The sequence below is a fragment of the Tinamus guttatus genome, unplaced genomic scaffold (assembly GCF_059628265.1).
Source record: "Tinamus guttatus ecotype Peru unplaced genomic scaffold, ASM5962826v1 Tinamus_guttatus_pri_ptg000884l, whole genome shotgun sequence".
NCBI classification, from domain to species: domain Eukaryota; kingdom Metazoa; phylum Chordata; class Aves; order Tinamiformes; family Tinamidae; genus Tinamus; species Tinamus guttatus.
This window is the reverse complement of record NW_028289418.1, coordinates 154,617-174,217: the sequence shown is the minus strand read 5'-3', so window position 1 is coordinate 174,217 and position 19,601 is coordinate 154,617. Positions and strand designations below refer to the sequence as shown.

The 19,601-nt window shown below is 36.9% G+C and overlaps 1 protein-coding gene across 1 annotated transcript in view; it reads right to left on the bottom strand.

Moving 5' to 3' along the window:
* The window catches only part of LOC104576804 (F-box/LRR-repeat protein 17), a 180,588-nt gene that overhangs the window by 8,309 nt on the left and 152,678 nt on the right, over positions 1–19,601 (bottom strand). Inside the window, exon 3 of the mRNA XM_088537899.1 lies at positions 7,545–7,687. Within this exon, the coding sequence (XP_088394025.1) occupies positions 7,545–7,687 (143 nt within the window). The remainder of the gene's footprint in view (positions 1–7,544; positions 7,688–19,601) is intronic.

Genomic DNA, 19,601 nt, shown 5'->3' with positions numbered 1-19,601 from the left:
GTTAAACTAGAAGTATGAAAAAAGTTCAACTTGCATAAGGAATCCTCTTTTATATTTTAGCAGATGCTTTCATTCATACGCTTAATGGGTCTGTTATTCCCGTTAGCTAGAAAAGAAAAAAAAAGTATTGTTCTGTCTTTTAAAATTGCTGTATTGAAAACCAAAGTGAAATAAATGCTATTTTTCTTTTGTTGCGGGTTAGCAAGGAAAACTAATTTCTTTCTAATGGGACTCAGATTTTATGAATCTAAAATCTTCATTATTCATGCAAAGACATATCAATGGCAGCTCCTACGTTATATATATTACTTTAGAATATACAGAGAATTCTTTTAAATATACAGCAATTTCACTTGAACAAATTACAGTGATTTGCAGAGAAAATAAGTGCTTTAGAATTTTTTTTAAAAGCAAGAAGGATTGGATTTTTCAGTCTTCTTCAATATCACAAAACCATAATTTCAAATCTCAAAATGAACCCCTTAAAAAATAAAAGAAGAGGCGGCAGTAATTTGTCAGCATTTTTGATCGGGCTAATGTTTGTCAACATTTTGTGAAGATGGAAGGCAAATTGCTGCGATAATTATATTAAAGCAAGCTATGGCTCTGCATTCTTCGTGTTCTACTGTTGAATAAGAATAATTTGGCTGGGAAAAGTGTTTGAAATTTAAAGACATACTGCTGGAGCCTGGGATCTTATCTCCCTTCTATTCACTTACAAGCTATCTGTGTAAATTAAAAGAGATTGGGGATGAAGGGTAAAAATGTTTCCAGTCACGCTTACTAATAAAGTGGAAAACTCTTTTTGCCCTGAGTTAATAGGTTTTTTTCACAAGCTGGCATTTCTGCATACTCGACAGTAGCTGCAGCCCAGTCATGCTAATGATTTGCGGCTTGAATGAGAAATATATTTACAAGTGTTTCTAAAACAGATTATATAGAAGGATGAAATAATAAATTATTAAAAATCCAGTGATTTTCGAAAAACCTTACTCTGACTTGAGATGCAATTCATTTCATCAGAATGTCTGACCATTCTTTCTATTTTTAAGGGTCATCTATCTTCCTTCTTCTCTATGGTAATATTCAAGAGTTTGTCGTCTTTGTCAGCTGTACTGAGTAGCAATTTCTGTACTCTGTAATCTTCGTAAAATAATAGGAAGTACTTTCTACAGTTGATCTATTCTGTGGCATAAATTACAGAGTTAAGCAGTATTTTCATGGGAAGTAACCTGTATTTCTCCAACAAAAAAGCAAGGAATAAAGACCACAATTTATTAACTGAAGTTAGGGCATCCACTCACAACCAACTTTCTCAAACTCACGTCATTTCACTCACTCACAGCTGGGATTATTGAGTTTTGCAAGTCTATTTTTCTGTATGTTTTCCCCCCCAAAATGCCTCCTGCATTTTAGTAGTAGCACTGATGCTAACCATTGCAAATAGCATCACAGCTATAGGGAAAGGGTACAGAACTGTGAAAATCTGTGTGAGAAAAGTTGCTAACTCCACCAGAACATTATTCTGACACATTGTTCACCCAGTCAAAATGTCAGCCAGAAAAAAAGGACCAGGTTTTTAGCCACTATTTCCTAGGTGATATCCAGCCACTTTCTACAAAGGTGAAGAGTTCAGGCTGCCATTATTTAAAGCTTTGTGGGATGTTGTGAAGCACAATAAAGAAGTGCTACAAAAACATCTTTAAAATGATTTCTCGCAATAAACAGCATAGAGAATATTGCCCCTTTTCACCTATTTCTTTCAGAAACATGACGTTAATTATTTATAAATATTTCAGAACTAATTGCTTAAGTAATTATGAAAAGATCAATTTAGGAGCATGAATGTGTAGAACTGTGTTCTGAGAAAGAGGCTTGAAACATGCAAATTCAAACCTATGAACCCTATAGAGGCATAATTTTATGTCCTCAGGATGCAAGTAAGGTTTGTAGGAATCCTAATGACAGTTTTAGGTGAGAAGTGAGCATTGCACTCACTGATTTGAAGTATCACTGTTTATCATAAAAGGTCTGAGAAGGGAGTTTGAGGCCACAAAAAAATACTATTGCTTACTGATTGCATATAGAAAGGAGGCACAGCGACTTTTTAAAATACCTATTTCCATAAACTGTGATAAGAGCTGTCACAGATACAGCTAAGATTTGGTTTGATGGCTAGGCAATCACATTTACTGCTCTGGTCAGCCTGGGACTGAGGAGTACTGAACATAACCCCATGACTTTAGAGTCAACTCCAGGCCCTCCTCGGTGTTTCCTATTGACAAAGAGAGCCTCAGCGCACGTCACGCTTCCTTGCGGGATTATCCATAGCTGCCTTGTGCTCCTACACTCTCAGGCCGAGTCCCCAGACATGACCCTGGGTGCTATTGTGGCCCCCAGGAGCGCGGCACCGCTCTGCGCGGGGACGTCAGGAGCTCCTGGTCCGATGTGCAGCGGTGGGGACTGAAGCCTGGCTCAGCGTCCTCGGGAACTGTACGCTTTGCTAATCCGCATCGTAACGCCAGAAAGCAAAACACAAATACTGTGTCTTTAGGCCTTTTCCAGGTATGAAACACGGAAACAACCTACTTAAGTCCTAAGCAACTTCTGACCAAACTAGTTCCCTCTATTACTGCTTTCAAAAAAAATGCAGAAGCAGAATTGTAACATGAATTTTTCAAGAAACACCAAAGTCACATACTCCCAAGAAGTGAGTTAGGTGCCTGTACTCATACATACGTATGCCAAACCACACATCTGCATGTAGCACACCCCATACATACGAAAACAGGTGCTGCAAGGAAGACCATGCAGAGCTCCGCAGCCTGACTGTGAAGCTGCAATATGTTTTAAGAGATCAGGCTCTTTCAGGGGTGTAGCTGTGGCTTGTGCACTGCCACCCACGCCTGATCCCTTGGAAGAGATCAGGCAGGAAAAGCGCTGAGTTGTTTCCGGGTATGTGCGGATGTTTATTGTGCATCAGCTAGGGAATTTTATTGTACCAAATATAGGTACTTAAAAATATTTAGGTGTCTATCTTCTGCCTGGACACCGAAATATATCTGAAGGTTTGGATCGCTGGCTCCCAGCTTGCTTGTTGTACTGAAAATTAATGGCACTTGGCTCGCTCTTTCAGTGCTGCACAATGTAGGACCCTATAGAGATCATCAAGCTAGCATTACTGGAGCTAGCTGTGGAGGTGGAAGCTGTAAGCTTTACTGCACAGATCTATGATTGTATCTCATGAGCCTTGCTAACGGATGATTTCCTTTTACAAGGTGCTGTACCTTGGTAGCTAAGCTGCTTTCAGGGCTTGAGCCTGTTATGTCCACAGCGCCCTGCCCAAGTAATACCAGTTCATCCAGAGCCTCTCCCCAGTCTTAAACACTGTAGCCCAGGGAAAACATGTCATAAGCCAAATTTGCCTAAATCACGGAGGTGCTAAGTAAAAAAAACAACAGCAACACAAAAATGAAACAATAACAAAAACATTTTCTCAGCAAACCTCAAGTACTTTTACATTGTAAAGTATATCATTATTTTGTTTACTTGAGCATAAACATGTATTGTAAAGCAAAATCCTAATATGGTAGCTCTAAAAGACTTCAAACATTTACTGATTTTTGGCTTTACTCTTTTCTGGATTTGACTAAACAGTGATTATGATATTAAACGTTGAATATTAAGTGTTAAACATTTATTAAAAGACATCCAACTTAAATACGTACTCTCATTATGATGATCTCATGGTGAAGTTGGCATATTTGAGACTTCCAACTATACTGACATTTATTTTAAGGGAAACGAACATTTTGCTGCTGTGGTGTGCATGTGAGATGGTAGGAAACATGATAAAAAGAAAGGTCATGGCAACAGCAGTTTTATGAGAAATGAATAATTTGATTATTTTCATGGTGTGGATCGATGATACTCTGCATGGACTGAAAGCCACTGCCTGGAGGCACTTAGATAATCAATGGGAGAAAACAGAGCCTGCCTTTAGCTAGGCCCACATCCTCTCTGATCTTTCTTGGGAGGACCCTTGATGCCTCTAATTTATGTCAACTGCATATCAAAGAAATTCCTAAGAGCCTGGGTCATAAAGAGTATTTTAGTGGTAACCATTTGAAGTCTGCTTACATATGTTCCTTATGTAACTTTGTGTTTAAGTACTTCTCCTTTAATGCCTGGGAATTCCTACAAAGGCATGAACACTACCTGGAACAAGCATAGCAATCAGGATCCTGCAAGAGAAGGGCTGGTCAGAAGGGGCAAATTTTCTCTTTCATTGCAAGCTGAGAATATTCCAAGAATGTTCAAGAATTTCTGTCAAAGGATCATGCAAACAAACCCTTCTGCACCGCCCAAGAATTCTCTTTAATGATGTGCTGGATACTGACATTTTTAATCAAATAGAGCAGTCATTGGAAAAAATTAGTTCTGCACGATATTGCAGAAGGAGACATTTGAAGACACAATTTTGATGAGGAATTTCTCTGTTCTTTTGCAGCGGAAAAAAGGAGCTGGCATCATTGGCTGACTCTTAAAAGTCAAGGATATTTAGTTCATTCTCTCCGTGGAACTACTTTTTCCACCAGAGCTTTAGAAGAAAAAAAATGGTTGCCAGTAGTAGTCCTAGTACTACAATGTTTGCTTTTACAGCACTTATTCATTTTTTATCAAGCTGTATTCACCACACTTTGAATACACACACGTACACAGAGTCAACATCGCCTTTCTATCTGCTCTGGAGCTTTCTTAGAAAATCATTTTTTTCTTTTAGTTCAGCTGGCTCTCACAACACAGAAGATGGTGTATAATCTTTTGTAAGGAACTAGGAAAACATTAACCACCAATTAGAGGAATACAGACTGCAGCTCATATAGTTTAACTATATGAGGTAGTAAAACTTGTTTTCAGCATCAAGGTCATTGATTTTCTATAGCAGCTGAAGAGACAATAAAATTATTTTACTTATTAGATCTGTGTTGATTGCACAACATTAGCTAAAGCCACAAAATAAATATATGTAAAATTGATCAGGTGATTCAGGGTCAGAGCTAATTCCCAAGGTCAAGTAACCCTTTGAACATTCTCTAAAGTACATAATCTCAGCCCACTTCAGACAGTCATACACTCTTTTCTTCAATTGGCTCTTAAAAAACAAGAGATTAACTGGACTCAGCTTTAACAGACAGAACAATTGTTCCAAAGTGTTTAACCCTCTAAGGATGAGTTTGCAAAATGCTCTTTACAACTGAGCTAGAAATTTTTATTCACTGTCAGTGGAATTTTTTTTACTGTTGTCTATTAAGCAGGTACTTTGCAAGAAATGCAAGGTAATGGTTTTGACCATGAAGCAAGCATGTGTTCCCATTTAATATTCTTATATTTTGTATATGTTCTTATTCTACATGAATAAGAACAAACTAGATTTCTACACACTGTATTGAACCAGAACTTTGCAACCCATGAGGAATGTTTCTGATGGGAATCACAACCTGGATGCTGAGGTTTGGTTCACAATGGCTGGTAAAGAAGAACTGGCTGCAGGTGAATTTACAGGTTTAAGACTTTGAACCTCCAGAGACTCTTGGCTCTTTCTTCCCGGTTCCCAGACCTCCTTCTGTCTCTGAACTGAAACATCGTTGAAAACATGATTCCTGAACCCTATGTACAGAGTGATGTGGTCCTGGGCTGTTTTGTTCTCTTTCCTTCTGGTGATAAAAGTGCTAGAAGGCATACTTACTTAAGAGCTGCATGAAAACAGGGAGTGGGGTATAACTACCACTAAACAATTCTAAAGAGAGGCAAACTACTGCCATTTACACAACTTGGATGAAACTGCTGGGAAATGTGTTAATTTATTTTCTTTGGGGACAGGAATTTTTCCCTCATTTGCCAGATGCAAGAAGATGGACCTGCTTTGTGCCCTCCCCACACACAGTTGGGGACATAGCTGAGTACATAAAAAGTTGAGGTTCAGACGACTAGTAGATTTCCTGTTAGGTGTACATTTTTTCATAAATTAGAAAATGCATCCAGGGACAGGCAGTCCTCAAACATGTGGGAACAATCCCTAAAAGAATGCTAGCTTGTACTGTACAATTGGAGGTCAGTAGTATTAAACTCACTCACCAAACCACAGCTCAGGAATCATATTTTTCTCCTATGCGACATGACCAAAAGGTGATGAACTTTATGGGAAAAGGCAGAAGAGAGGACAGACATGGCAGACAGGTATACCACATATCTGAATGTGCAAAATCCATCAGCCCATGCCTATGAAACTCCTAAGACTACCAACTAGAGCTCTAGACACAGAGGGTCCATTTAAGATATTTACTATTTGTGAGTTTTAAGGCATAATTTGAAGGTACTTCAGGATTCAATTTAACCAGAGCAAGAGCTTTTTTTCTTTTTTTTTTTTTTCCTCCCCCTTATATTTATACAGAGATGAGTCCTGATAGACTACTGAAAAGGAAAAAAGAAAAAGGCTGAGAGAATTTTGGGGTTGGTAAAATTCATTCCTAAAACTAAGTGCTTCCATATCATTCAAAACGGGAGGGGAAAGCTTCAGGGAAAGCTTCAGTCGAAAAAAAAACCCACCATGAACTCAACATAGTTAATTTCTAGTATAAATACACTCATAGAGATAAAGAATATATATTTTAATTGGGGCTTTAAAAATAACATATGAATGCATTAGTTTTGTTTTTTTCTTCCTCTGAGCAATGTTCCTACTTTTCAGGCCATCCAACCTAACTGATATTTTGACTGAGGAGTTCCTGATCTGAAGCTCGTTAGCTTTAAGACAAGCTAATCCCAAATCTCCTTTTTCACCTCCCAAGGGCTCCCCAGCAGAAATGTTATACAGTTAACATGCCTATCCCTCCCCCTGACGGGGAGAACACTTATACTTAGTGCCTTTCAACCTATAAAATTACAAACTAGTATTCTGTTTAATGAAAGTCTTTATAGAATATATAACGAAAAGAGCAAAAATAACCTACAGGCATTCTTAGTACATTCAATACTGTTTCTTTTTTTAAAAAAACATTATATAGAAATCCTTGCCAATGTGTTTTCAAAAGCATCATATGTGAACAAGAAGACAGACCCGTAAAAAACATGTCTGGAAGTAACACCACACCAGTTACATTACTTTTGTGTTTCTTTTTACTTGCCTACACAAAACAAAACTAACAAACAATCAGTCTGTCACTGTAATGATATGACATACCAATTATTTTAGCCAAAAATAATCAAACTCCTCAGAAGATAAATTCTACCAGTATGAGTGTACCTCAGTCCAAATAGCCTACGGGTGTGTTTCAGATATCTGTGACAACAAAAATTTATAACGCTCTTTTTAGTTGTCCAGATACTTCATTTGGCTAAACATGTGAATCCAGCACATTAAGAGTTACGCCAGAAATAAATACCAAACTTATTTGTATAGGGAAAAGTCTGTTTTTCTCTCTCTCACGCCCACTCTCATATTCATTCAGAAACAGACTCCAGCTCATGCAAAAGCCACTCACCTGATCGCATCGCATCAGTCCTAAGTATCTGAGAGACTTGCTGCTTTGTGCAATTTGGGTGGCTCCATGGTCAGTGATTTCTTTGCACCATCCAACATCTACCGTCTCTATCGTCATGCTGTATCGTCCAATAGCTATCAGAGCTGTGAAGAAAAAGACAAGAACTATGAAGGTCAATATTGGCGATGGGTGAGCTGAGTTAAATGTATACATGAAATGACATTGAAATGAAATTCTGAGTAGCATTTTCAAGAAATTTCCTGGAAGAGCAGGATTGCATTTTTCTGATAAATGAACTTGTACTATGTAAAACATCTCTGTTTCCCTGTTTCACTACTGTAAAATAGCTCCATCTCTTCAAATTGGGAATACACTTATGTGCATAGATAAAACATATAAACAGAAATTTCTATGTATTTATCTATCAACCAAGATAAATAGATATAATCCTTTCAGATAGCAGACATTTAATTCGATAAGAATTCTTTTATTTTTTTCCCCAGAAGGATCAGTCCACTGCTGAAATAACTATAGAAAAAATCTACCTCACACTTCAGAGAAAAAAAATGATTTTACACTACTAAGACCTTTTTTTCAACACAGCAATATTACAAAGACAATACAGAACTAGAACTCTGAACTAGAAAAAAGTAAACCCAGACTTACAAGTAGAAGTAAAGCCCAGTATTCGAGCAAGAAAAATTCGAGAAAATGAGGAAACAGATGCAGAAGGAAGAATACTGGCGAAGGCGAGAAGAGGAAGAACGCTGGTGGATGGAAATGAGGTAATGCTTGGTATTTTGTCACTGAGACAAAGCTGCAGCCGGATTACCTAAATTGGCTCCACTTCTGTGCATGGTTCTTTGGGATGTCTGTTGCAGGAACGTCGCATTGTGTTGTTTTAAATCGAATTGTTATAATGCCTCTGATTTGGGCTGTTTGCAAGTATTCAATCGCTCTGAGGAACATAGACTTACTAGAATTATTTTGCTATGAACACAGGCTTGTTTTATTGACACAGAAAATGCTGTGTCAATAAAACAAATAGTAATAGAAAACCCTGCAGGTATTTTACAACATGTATTTTGTAACTATATTCTAAAATTGAATTTGTTTTCCATTGTTCATGTTGATGGTGTAATAACAACCATATGCCTTACTTTCATGTTATTTTCAGGAACACTTTCCTAATAAAAATAATAATAAAAAAAAGTTTGGGAAGAATTAAAAACTTGAACCCTCCATAAACAGAACAGAAAGAACATCTGGAAGTTCCCTGAAAGGACTGAAAAATGGTAGAGACAGGAGAAACCACAACGTAGTTGAAGAACTTGGGAAGGCTTTGTCATGTCATGACAAGTCTGGAATGACAAAATGGATCAAGATGACTAGCAGCCTGGTTACCATGGACTAGAATATTTCTCAGGAAATATGGGACAGAAGACCTTTAGTCAAGTTGGCATTTATTAACTGAAATGAGCAGTACCCTTCAGCACCTAAAAGCTCAGCTTAAGGAAAAAGTCCAAGGTTTCCAGCATGGAATTCAGCCATCTGGCTCTAGTCAAGGGGTTAGAAATTCCTTTACTCTAGTAGCAGCTTTTCTTTACTCTGGTTATTATGCACAAACAGTCTAGGTATTGCTGAAAAAAAATTTGAAGTGACTTAGTCCAAATAATGCAAGCATCTATTATCTTTAAAAGGATTATTTTTCAGCAGTTGTGAACTTGTTTGGTTCTGATTTATAGATATGTGTGTCAAAGGAAAAAAGGAGCTATGAAGAGCTTATACCAGCTCTTGAAATATCAGAAATCAATCTATCTTCACTACTCTGAGAGTAACTAAGAGGTAAGAGCAAAGACAGACAAGATCTCTCCTGACCACACAGTGTTTCTGCAGAGAACGGCTTGAGAGCACTGGGGACAATTTGTTAATTTATAAATATTCAGGTGGACTTAATTTGCAATCAAAATCAGCACAGGGAGGCCAAATGCCATCTCAAAAGCTGAAGAATTTGCTCTGGAACACCATTTTTTTCTTGCAGCAGTTCACCAAAAAGGGCAATGATAATTTAATTCTGTGTCTGACATTATGAACTTATGATACAATCATCTATGTACTTTCATTATGGTTTCATTGATTTTTGTAGGACACTACCAACTCAGTTCTCTTCTCAGTACAGCCCTAGAAAACAAAATCTAACTTTGTAAATATGCATATGGATGGATAAGAGAATTTAAACTGCGTATTTCTTTTTGCAGAGTCCTTTAATGTATCATTTTCATAAGTATCATGGAAAGAATGAGAAATCGATTAATTTTTCAATAAGTTACATCAATCGGAGATTATTAAAACTGTGCAAAATGTTATAAACTGGTTTAAAAGTAGTACAGGAATACTGAATTTGACCATTTAACTAGAATATTATCAATCAAACAATCTCAAATACTATTTCAGTATTTCTGGTGGTTTGTGTAAAGTTGGAACAATATCTTTGTACTTAAAAAGAAAAAAATAACCCACTCCCTTTTGCTGTTTGGTCATCTATTATAAATGGAAGAAAATTAGTAGAGAATATTTACTACTGGACTAACATGAGGTATCACCACATCTCATGGGTGAGGAATTCTCCTTTTAGAGGCATTACACAAAATTGGACATACAAGATCCGAGACCTTCCTCGCAACACCTAGATTAGAGAGAGAAGTTGGGAATGATACTGATGATGACCTAGAAAGGGTGCTGCTACACTGTGTGCAGAAACCCCAAATCTAAAACACACCCCGAGAATCAGTGCAAGAAGCTGCCTTGGAACCCAGCAAAAGGATGGTTTAAAGCATGAAATTTCATGCAGGTATTTTCATATACACATATTAAGCAAACTCAAAAAATAAAGGATTCTCTTTCTTATTCAGTTATAGTAAATTATTTCATAACAATAAAAAAAATAAAACAGATGTACAATTTGTCAGTTGAAATGTTAGCCTATTAAGGCATTTTTGGCATAAAATTTCTATAGTACGAGTGTAGTTAAATCTGTTTTGTTTTTATTTTATAGAAAAACAATTTTACACCATGGAAAAGCATCTTAATAACTAGTGAAATTACAAAATAATTATTTAGTAACAGACCTCATACTTTAACCAGCCAAATTTTAGTGCTATTTCTTTGATAAAAGAATATTAAAAAAAAAAATAAGATCAACGGTATTTGGAAAATCCAAAATGTATCATTTTTAGTCTATGTTATCATTACTATACTTTGTCAGGTATCAGGTAAGTGAATACACATTATTTAACTCAATTTCTTAAGACAGCCAGCTCCTTTTTTACACAAATATCAGTATTTACTGGAACAATACAGAATGAAAAAATAATCCTCTGGATATTACATATCGATATGATATGTAAAAAAAAAAAAATGGAATGGAAATCCAAACATGTCATCTGTTAAATTTTGGGTACTTTTTTTCTTTAAGTGAACACATTTCACAGCTCGAAAATTCAAATATTTTCAGGCAATTGCTAATCTGATGCATTCACCTATGCTTCGCATTACTGTATATGAAAACAATTTGATCAAGTTTCATCCTGGAATTGATCTATGTGTCTAACGCCAGCCCTTTCTCAAGCATGCCTGGACCACTGAATATGCAGTACTTTTTTTTTGGCCTTGCCTTTTCCCCATCCTCAGCACCCTCTCTATCCTACATGTCGCTACATATGCCCCAAACGACAGCAGCACATACTTGATTTTCTGTTCAGCACTATTAAATACTTGAGCATTATTTGATCAACAAGAGCAATAGCCTTTTTTTGTAAAGTCACAAATCATTCTAAAAATCGATTTGTGTATTAGAGACTGAAAACTGTTAAAATATTCTGCAATACCCCAGTAGAAAATAACGGATTTAGTCTGCACTTGGCAACTCTGTCCCCTGATTAGCAGCCTTCCTCCTGGAAAACCAAGGATTTTGGCAGTGCTGCATTCAAAGCATTACAACATTGCACTACATTCATGTATTACAACAACTCTTCAAAACACTGTGATATGGTTCCAAAGCATACCTTCCCTTTACTGAGGCAACTCCTCCCCTGTAGGTTGTGTTTATAAATGTATCCACTAATTCTATCCCTTGTTATACCAACTTGCCTTGTACAAATGTTGGGTTTATTGGTTAATATTTTGCAGCTCTTCCCTGGAAGATTTTTTGAGATATCTCTGCCAACCCATGCTACCAAAGCTAAAGATTAGACAGAGGGGTTAGGAGCTTGGCTATTTCATCCTTGACTTCCTTTAAGAGTCTCGGGCACACACAGTTCTTCTGCTTGTATGAATACTTAAAGCCACAAGTTTCAGCCAGAAAAACATTTGCATTGCTCAACAGCTTTTCCTCCCTCCCTGTCTGCATTTGCCCACAACTAGCAGAGCTCCCCTTGGAAAGCCAGGCAGTCCTCAAGCAAGGAACGGATAGTACAAGTTTCACACACACAGCCTGCGCTCCAAGTCCTGGGAACTTTTAGCACAACCAGTAGTAAAGAGGACTCAACGGTCAATTTCCTTATTAAGGACAACCAGGCTTAAAACATGGTGAGTAACAGAAGCAATACTAATCATGATAGAAGAGCATTGTACATTGGAAATAAGTAGAAGTGGGCACAGAGGGATCTACCACATAGCTTAAAGATGCTAGCTTTGATATAAAAATTCTCCCTAAGTGCATATTTAATAGTGCATCCAGTTCCTTTCATTTTTTTATCTTTTTTTTTCTATACTCCCAATTATTTCACCAAAAATAAACATTCAGTTTTTTTTCCCTTTTTCTCAGAGCCCAGCTGGGTGGAATGGAAGTCAACTGATGTGTGGCTCCTGTCAAGCAAAAGATGAAGGGCAACAGCCATCTCTGATGGGAACTGTAAAATCACCTGCACAGCCTTGAGCTGTACTAAGCAAAAATGTTTTTTAGTTCCAGTGGTAGTTTGTTATAGCTGAGATAGAGAAAGGACATATGCAGGGCAAGATTTGTAGGCTGAGGTAGGATCTGATATAGTTGGAAAAAAAAAAAAAAGGACAAATCTTGTCCTTAGCATACCAGATTATAAACGTACACTATTTATTTGAACCGCATTTTTAAAAATCTGATTTATTTAAACTGTAGTTCACTGGATCTACCAGACAGAAATGTCTTGCTTAGGTAAAGGGGAGAGTTCTCTACTTAAGTGTGTGCAAATTATGAAACCAATGGTTGCAATGCAAACATCATCACGGTTTACTGCTCCAGGACTTGACCAGCCAGGCACTGAGCTTGCCTGTCCAACAAAACCAGGGGTATTAAAGTACTAGATTTGTTTTGCAGGATCTTTTTGGAAAACTGTATTTGGCAGTGTATGGCCTTGAGACTTTCCTCCTTGATTTTGCAAAAAACAGGAACAGATATTGTACTAATCTGTTAAAAAATAATAAAAAACCCAGCAATCTGTCATTTACAATTTGACCAAGGCATGATCATTCCCAATATGATATGACGACAATAGAAAATATAACATATGATCTTTTGGTATGAACAGCTGGTATTCGGCCCAATCTTAATTTCAATGTATTTTTAGCATCTGAAAAACAAAACAAATAAAACAAAAAAAGGGGTTTTGCATATTTTTTAAAACATCATATTGTTTGGAGGTCCAGTGTATTAAGCAGAACAATATCCAATTAAACAATATTTTTACTGACATGCATCTACTACACAACAGAGAACTCCCCTAATCAATAAAACCTAGTTCAATTTAACTGCAAATGAACCTCTGTGAAATTGAGCTGTGCTGCTCTTTGTCCCCTATCATCACTGCATATGCAAAAGGCATTTCATTTCATCAGCCTTAAGTGGGGGCTGGAGAGAAAGGTTTTTAAAAGTTGTTTACGACTGTCATCACCCAGACATCATGGTATTATCTATGTCACATTTATTAAAAAAAACGCTATCTAACATTTGTTTACTTATGTGACAAAAGCATCTAAACATGCAGAAAACAGAATTTATAACTTCTAAACTCTCTAAGGACAAGTAAAAATCAATCAGTTCACTGCGTATTATCAAGTAATAGCTTTCTTATGGAACTTGCCATTATCTTTTATTTATTGTATAGCTAAAAGCTATTAAGGTGGCTATGATAACCATCTACTGAGTACTGAATAGCCTAATGAACAAAAAGAAATAACAATGAAGTTTATTAGAGAGTTAAAATGAAAGTAAGCAGATGTAAAAAAAAATTAACAAAGAAAACTATAGATCTAGATATTAAGAAAATCTGTTAACAGTTAGATCTAGGGGACTGCGACATACTAGGGGACTGTGACAATATTCCTGTTGGAGAAAGTTCCTCTGCTTGACTTATTTAACATATGAGTGGACAAGGCTCCGGAGAGACCACGAGGAACATATTGTACAAAAAAACTGAACAGGACAACTTAGAAGGTCTTTTCCATCTTTTCATACTTCTTCTACATACTATTTACACACTTCTATTATTTTTTTCTAAATTAATTGAATAAGATAAGTATATAAATGACATAGATAAGTTATAGATATGTGAAAGGAATACAGCTACAGCAGGCATAAAATTAATTCAATGTTTCATTTCCAATAATTTGTGGAAAATTAATAAATTAGCCTGAAAGTGGAAATCAACAATACTTGATTGTGAAATACACAGCTGAATACAAGGTTAAGGTATTGCTAGCTAGTTTTAAGATATTACTATATTCAAAGCTAAAAACTAATACGTTACCTTTTGCAAGCTGTACTCATTATGCTAAACAATAGATAAACATTGAATATTAAGTTAACATAAAAACTGCTTATACACGAAAAAGATTTTCCTTTACAATTACTTACTCTGGTCCATCATTTTATTTTCTGCATGTTAAGCTCTAAAAATGAGTGCATCATACCCATAACGCCTTCTCTCCAGAAATACTTTCATCCATTTTAACACTTTCCTTGAAGAAGAGGCCAACAGAATATGAATCCTCAGAGTAAACATTGATGCCATAAGCAAAAGCTTGATGAGTTTGCCCATGCAAGACTAAGAGCTTGGCACACTAGACCAGGATTTGTGGGCATCTCCTGCACTGATGAGGATGATGGCCATCTGCCATGCAAATTACACAAGGTCTTGCAGCTTGGTTAATCCATTCTGTGCAGACACCCAGGGTACACATGCCTAATCCCACATCAACTAGTCAAAAACCTTTTAATTCTTGCAGCTACAGACATTGAAGGAATTGCTGTTTGAGTTGTCTGCTACTTTGGTCATCCAGCACAGAAGAATCATAGCTCATAATTCACATTGTTTATGCCCTAAATGAAAAGCCCTACATGTATAAAACTCACTGGATGATACAGCTTTTGACAATAAACATTCCCCTTACTCCTGTTTCACATTTTCAAAGCTATGTGTATCACTAAATAAATGTTTGTTTTCATCTACCGATATAAATTATGCATTAAACACAGTGGCCCATCTGCTACGAAATAAAGGCTATCATGGGTATATCACTCCAAAAATTCGTTCTGTGCTGGTTTCCCAATCAAGAGCACAATTCTCTTCAGGCTTTTGCTCCTCCATCTGACAAGCAATATGACATATATTTTCCTCTTGTATAATCATGACCTCACATAACAGCTATATTTCAGTAGCACCATGAGATAGTAAAATGAGAGAGAAGAAATTGTACAAGGACTGGCTTCCTACCAGGGAACTTGGCCAATCTCATTTATAATCAAGCACTTAAATGCTTTTTTGATTTTAACTGTATGAGCAGTTCCCTTGAAATAAAAGTAAATACATAAATTAAGGAGGTAACCATGAAGTTCGCCGTTTTAAAAAATGAAATGTCAACCTTAATTCCTCAGCTAGCTTCCCTTGCAACACTTACATCCCTGTAACAACTAAAACACTCAAACAAGGAAGCAATTAAGGTCTTTTCCCCGTAGCATGGGGAAATGTTGCAACAGGGAGATAGTTAGCGTTGTTTTTTAATATTTTACAGTAGTGATATTTTAACATTTAGCAAGTGCTTAGCACGATTACAGTGCCTAGATAGAGATGTAGTGATGTAAATATTTAAGCTTTGGTAAGTCTTAAAATATGTTCACAAAAGAGTTGCTCAAGTCTGCAATATTTCCCCCATGGAATGTTGTATCATCTCTCAAATGGCAAGCCTGCATTTTAACTAACTTGGTATATTTTTTCTTTTTTCTATTGGCTTCACCTGCTTCAGGCTGCTTGGGGTTTCCTGTGATAATTTTATTGTTATACCTTTGTGCATACGTGGCTATGGGCAACGTTTCTTGAGAATGAAGTACGGGACTGCAATAAAATGCAGAAAGATATAGGGGCATGACCACCCTGGGAAAACCAATCTAATAAACCGCCTCAAGGAAATGAGAAGGAGTCAGACTGTATCCCTTGAGCAAGCCTGTTTTCTCCAAGAGTTTAGCAAATCTGGTTATATCCTCCCTGTCCGAATGCACATTCTGACCTTTATTTGGAGACTCAGTGGCAAACTACTCAACTAGTGCTTCTACAGTAATTTTGACTAAAAATCTGCTTGAAAGAGATAACATTTATGCACTTTAAAGCAATGTATTTCTGGCTTCCTTTTTGAATATAAAATCTCATTATTTAAAGTATTGATTACCTAAAGCAGCCTTCAGAAAATCCTTGGAGGCAAGAAAAGTCCTAAGGAACAGAACAGAACTAATGCCTCTGAGAGGAAAGAAAAGAGAGCTCAGGTAAATATCTACCACTTACTTTTGCATTTCTTGCAGTTACAATTTTTGAGCATTAAATAACACTGCAAGTGTTCTGGGGAAAGACTATCAACAATCAGCAAGTGCTACACGTGGCCGTTTGTGGCACAGTTGTAGAGGACTATATTCCACAGTTCAGTCCTCGGGGCTTTTTAAGACGAGGGCTGTGTCACCCCCAGCTCATTTGACTGTCATAGGGCTCTAGGACAGCCGTCAACTGCAGAGCAGCCACAGCAAGTGCCATGGTTGCCATCAAGCTGATGGTGCAGCCCACACTGCTGTCTTCCACACCAACTTTATTAGCTGCGATGTAGAGAACAGGTAGCTGCTCCCTACTTATCCTACAGCTGAAACGCCTACAAATGCAGGGAGGTTACTGGGCTGTGATTTCCCAGACAAAATGAGCCTTGGTGCTCTCTTTATTATATAGTACATTTGGCCAGATTCTCTCCTGATGAAAGACGTGCACAAAATAGTACAGCTGTGCACGGGTAGTTCAAAAAGCTACCTGTTTTCCTATAATAAAGTAAAACTTCGTCAATAATAAAAAAAAAGGTTGAGACTATTTTATGAAAGACTGAAGAAGGAATTTCAGTGTCAATAATATCAAATTACTTATGAACACACCTGTATTCTAAGTAAACTTCACCAGTACAGAAAAAAACTCAGAAACCTTCAATATGAGGATGCAAAAAGGATATTAGGATGGAAAGCTGAAAGGCATATGGTTCTGTCCTTAGCATAGACCTCATATGCGAGTATAAACAAATCAGAACTAGGTAAGAAACAGAGTATGAATGTGATAATAGCTCCTGGTTTTAAACCTGTGGTCTTAAGACAACTATATTCCCTGTGGATCGAGCTAGTCAAACGAGATTGGCTGTGTTGTCATTTGCTCAAGGGCACAAAAACATACCTTGTTTTCCTTACTTGATTTGGCATACAAGTAATGTCATTGTCACAGACATATTCTGATCGCAAATGGAAGATTAAATAATTTAAATAGGATAGTCTATCTTGTCAACAAGAAAGGCTTTTATGCTTAGGCAGACAGGGAAAATGGTCCTCGATGCGTGCTTTGCTTCAGTCCTTACCAGCAAGGTCTGTTCTCAGCCACCCAGCTCTCTACGTATAGTGGCAGATTTTGGGGGTGGGGAGTGAACTATCAGTGAGTAGATCAGGTCAGCAAACAGGACATATACATGTTCTTAAGACCAGATGGCATGCATTTAGAGGTGCTTATGGAGCTGGTCAATGTCACTCTGTCATCTATGAAAGACCAAAGACCTCTGTCATCTATGAAATGCACCTGGGAGATGTTCCCAATGACTAGAAAAAGACGAATGTCATGGACATCTTTAAGAAGGGTCCAGGGAACTAAAAAAGCAGTAAGTCTTCAGTCCTTGGTGAGATTATGGAGCTAATTCTCCTGGAAGCCATAAAAGAAGGACAAAAGGATGACTGGGAACAGCCAGCACAAATCTACCAAAGAAAAACAAACCCGATCGACCTGATTGCCTTCTTATAATGAGATGATTTGCTCTGTGGACAAGGATCATGCAAATATTTTCATATTAGGACAGTCTCAAGAAGGGCTACATAGCATTGAAAAGAAATGCTATAGTCTAAATACTGCTTTCTTCACAATCTAAAGATGAAATTTTTTTTCAGAGTAACAAAAATATCAAAAATTATCTGAACCTTACAAAACAAGAGATATACAAACAGAGGTAAAAACAATCTTTCCAAAACAGGTAATAGCATTATGGTTTATTTAAGCAATGTGAAACTAACCTAAGAAAGCTGCTGCTACTAGTTGTTACTGTGTTCAAGAACTTAGCAGCAGCCAGAAATAACAGTCATTAACAGTGATAGTGAAATACAAGATTTAGACCGGGTTAAAACCAAAGGCTGTGAACATTCTGAAGTATATGCAGTCTGATAACTAAGGGGGGTATGAAAGAAACTATATTTACCAAAAACTGGCATGATTTGGAGAAATTATATATGCACTGCTGATAAACTTAGATAAATTATTTGAAAAGGCTGAATCATAGAGTACTTCAGTGGCTATGTAGGCAGTCACAGAATACAGAACACCTCATGCAGACCAGATACTCAGTGTTTTGCTGGAACTTTTGGGTATAGTAAATGGACAGAACATAGGCAAATAACTTATTATGCAACCATCACTTATTATTTCAAAATTCTGAGGAATGAATTTCACTCCAAAGTTTACAGATGGAATAAAAATCAGGATATTGAGATACTCGTTTTCAAAAAAGGAAAGTCATATGGAATTGTAAGAGACCAGGGAGAGATGGAGTGGGATGCAAAGGGTATTTAACCATAAATTCTGTTTAATAATGGAATCAGCCAAAATGCGAGAGTGCCGCTTTGGAAAGTGACAGAAAGATAAATCCTAAATGATGTGCGAACGTAACCCTTTTGTGAATTTAGCTTTGTCCTTCTCACCAAAGGACTCTAGCTACTGTATTCTTCTGATTAATAAATGCTGACTTATTTCGAAAGGGCTTCTCAGTGGTCTGCAAGTTCTTGCTGAGATAATGGGTGACATCTCTTACAGAGGACTATACTCATTCTGCCATTGAGGGAAAATGTTGAAACTGGGAGGCACCTAACTGATGAACAAGATAATTGTCATTTGCCCTTGCAAAAAGGGAGAGTGTGAAATTTGTCATGTCAAAAAGACTAAAGAGAAGACTTCAAGCAGGAAAGCACGTAATAACTCCACGGCAACAGGTTTCTTCTGAAACCTGTAGTAAAGTTACTTTCATTAAGCATTTCAAACAGGCTATACTGAAAAAAAAACAAACTGTCTAAACCCCAATTCAATAGAATAGTTCTCAAATTCCTATGAACTTAGCATTGTAGAATGCATTGAAAACTTCTTTTGGTATATAAAATTGAATTTAATTGAGATAAAGGAGTAAAATACTGAACAGAAGTTAAGAGATGCTTATAGAAATGAAATTTTAAGTATAAAATCCGAAAATGGAAGATGATGATTATTGGATATTGTGGGTTTCGTGGCAAAACTCCCGGTATATAACTTCAGCGCTTTACAGGAAGGTAGCTGTTTGACTGCTTAGCAAAAAAAGCTACCAAAAAAGGTAGCCAGCAATAAAAGCACAAACACCGTCACAATATAGAGTATGAGGTGTAACACCAGACAGACCATTTGTATACTTCAAGAAACATCTGTGGCCTAAGCGTTTTTTAATTCC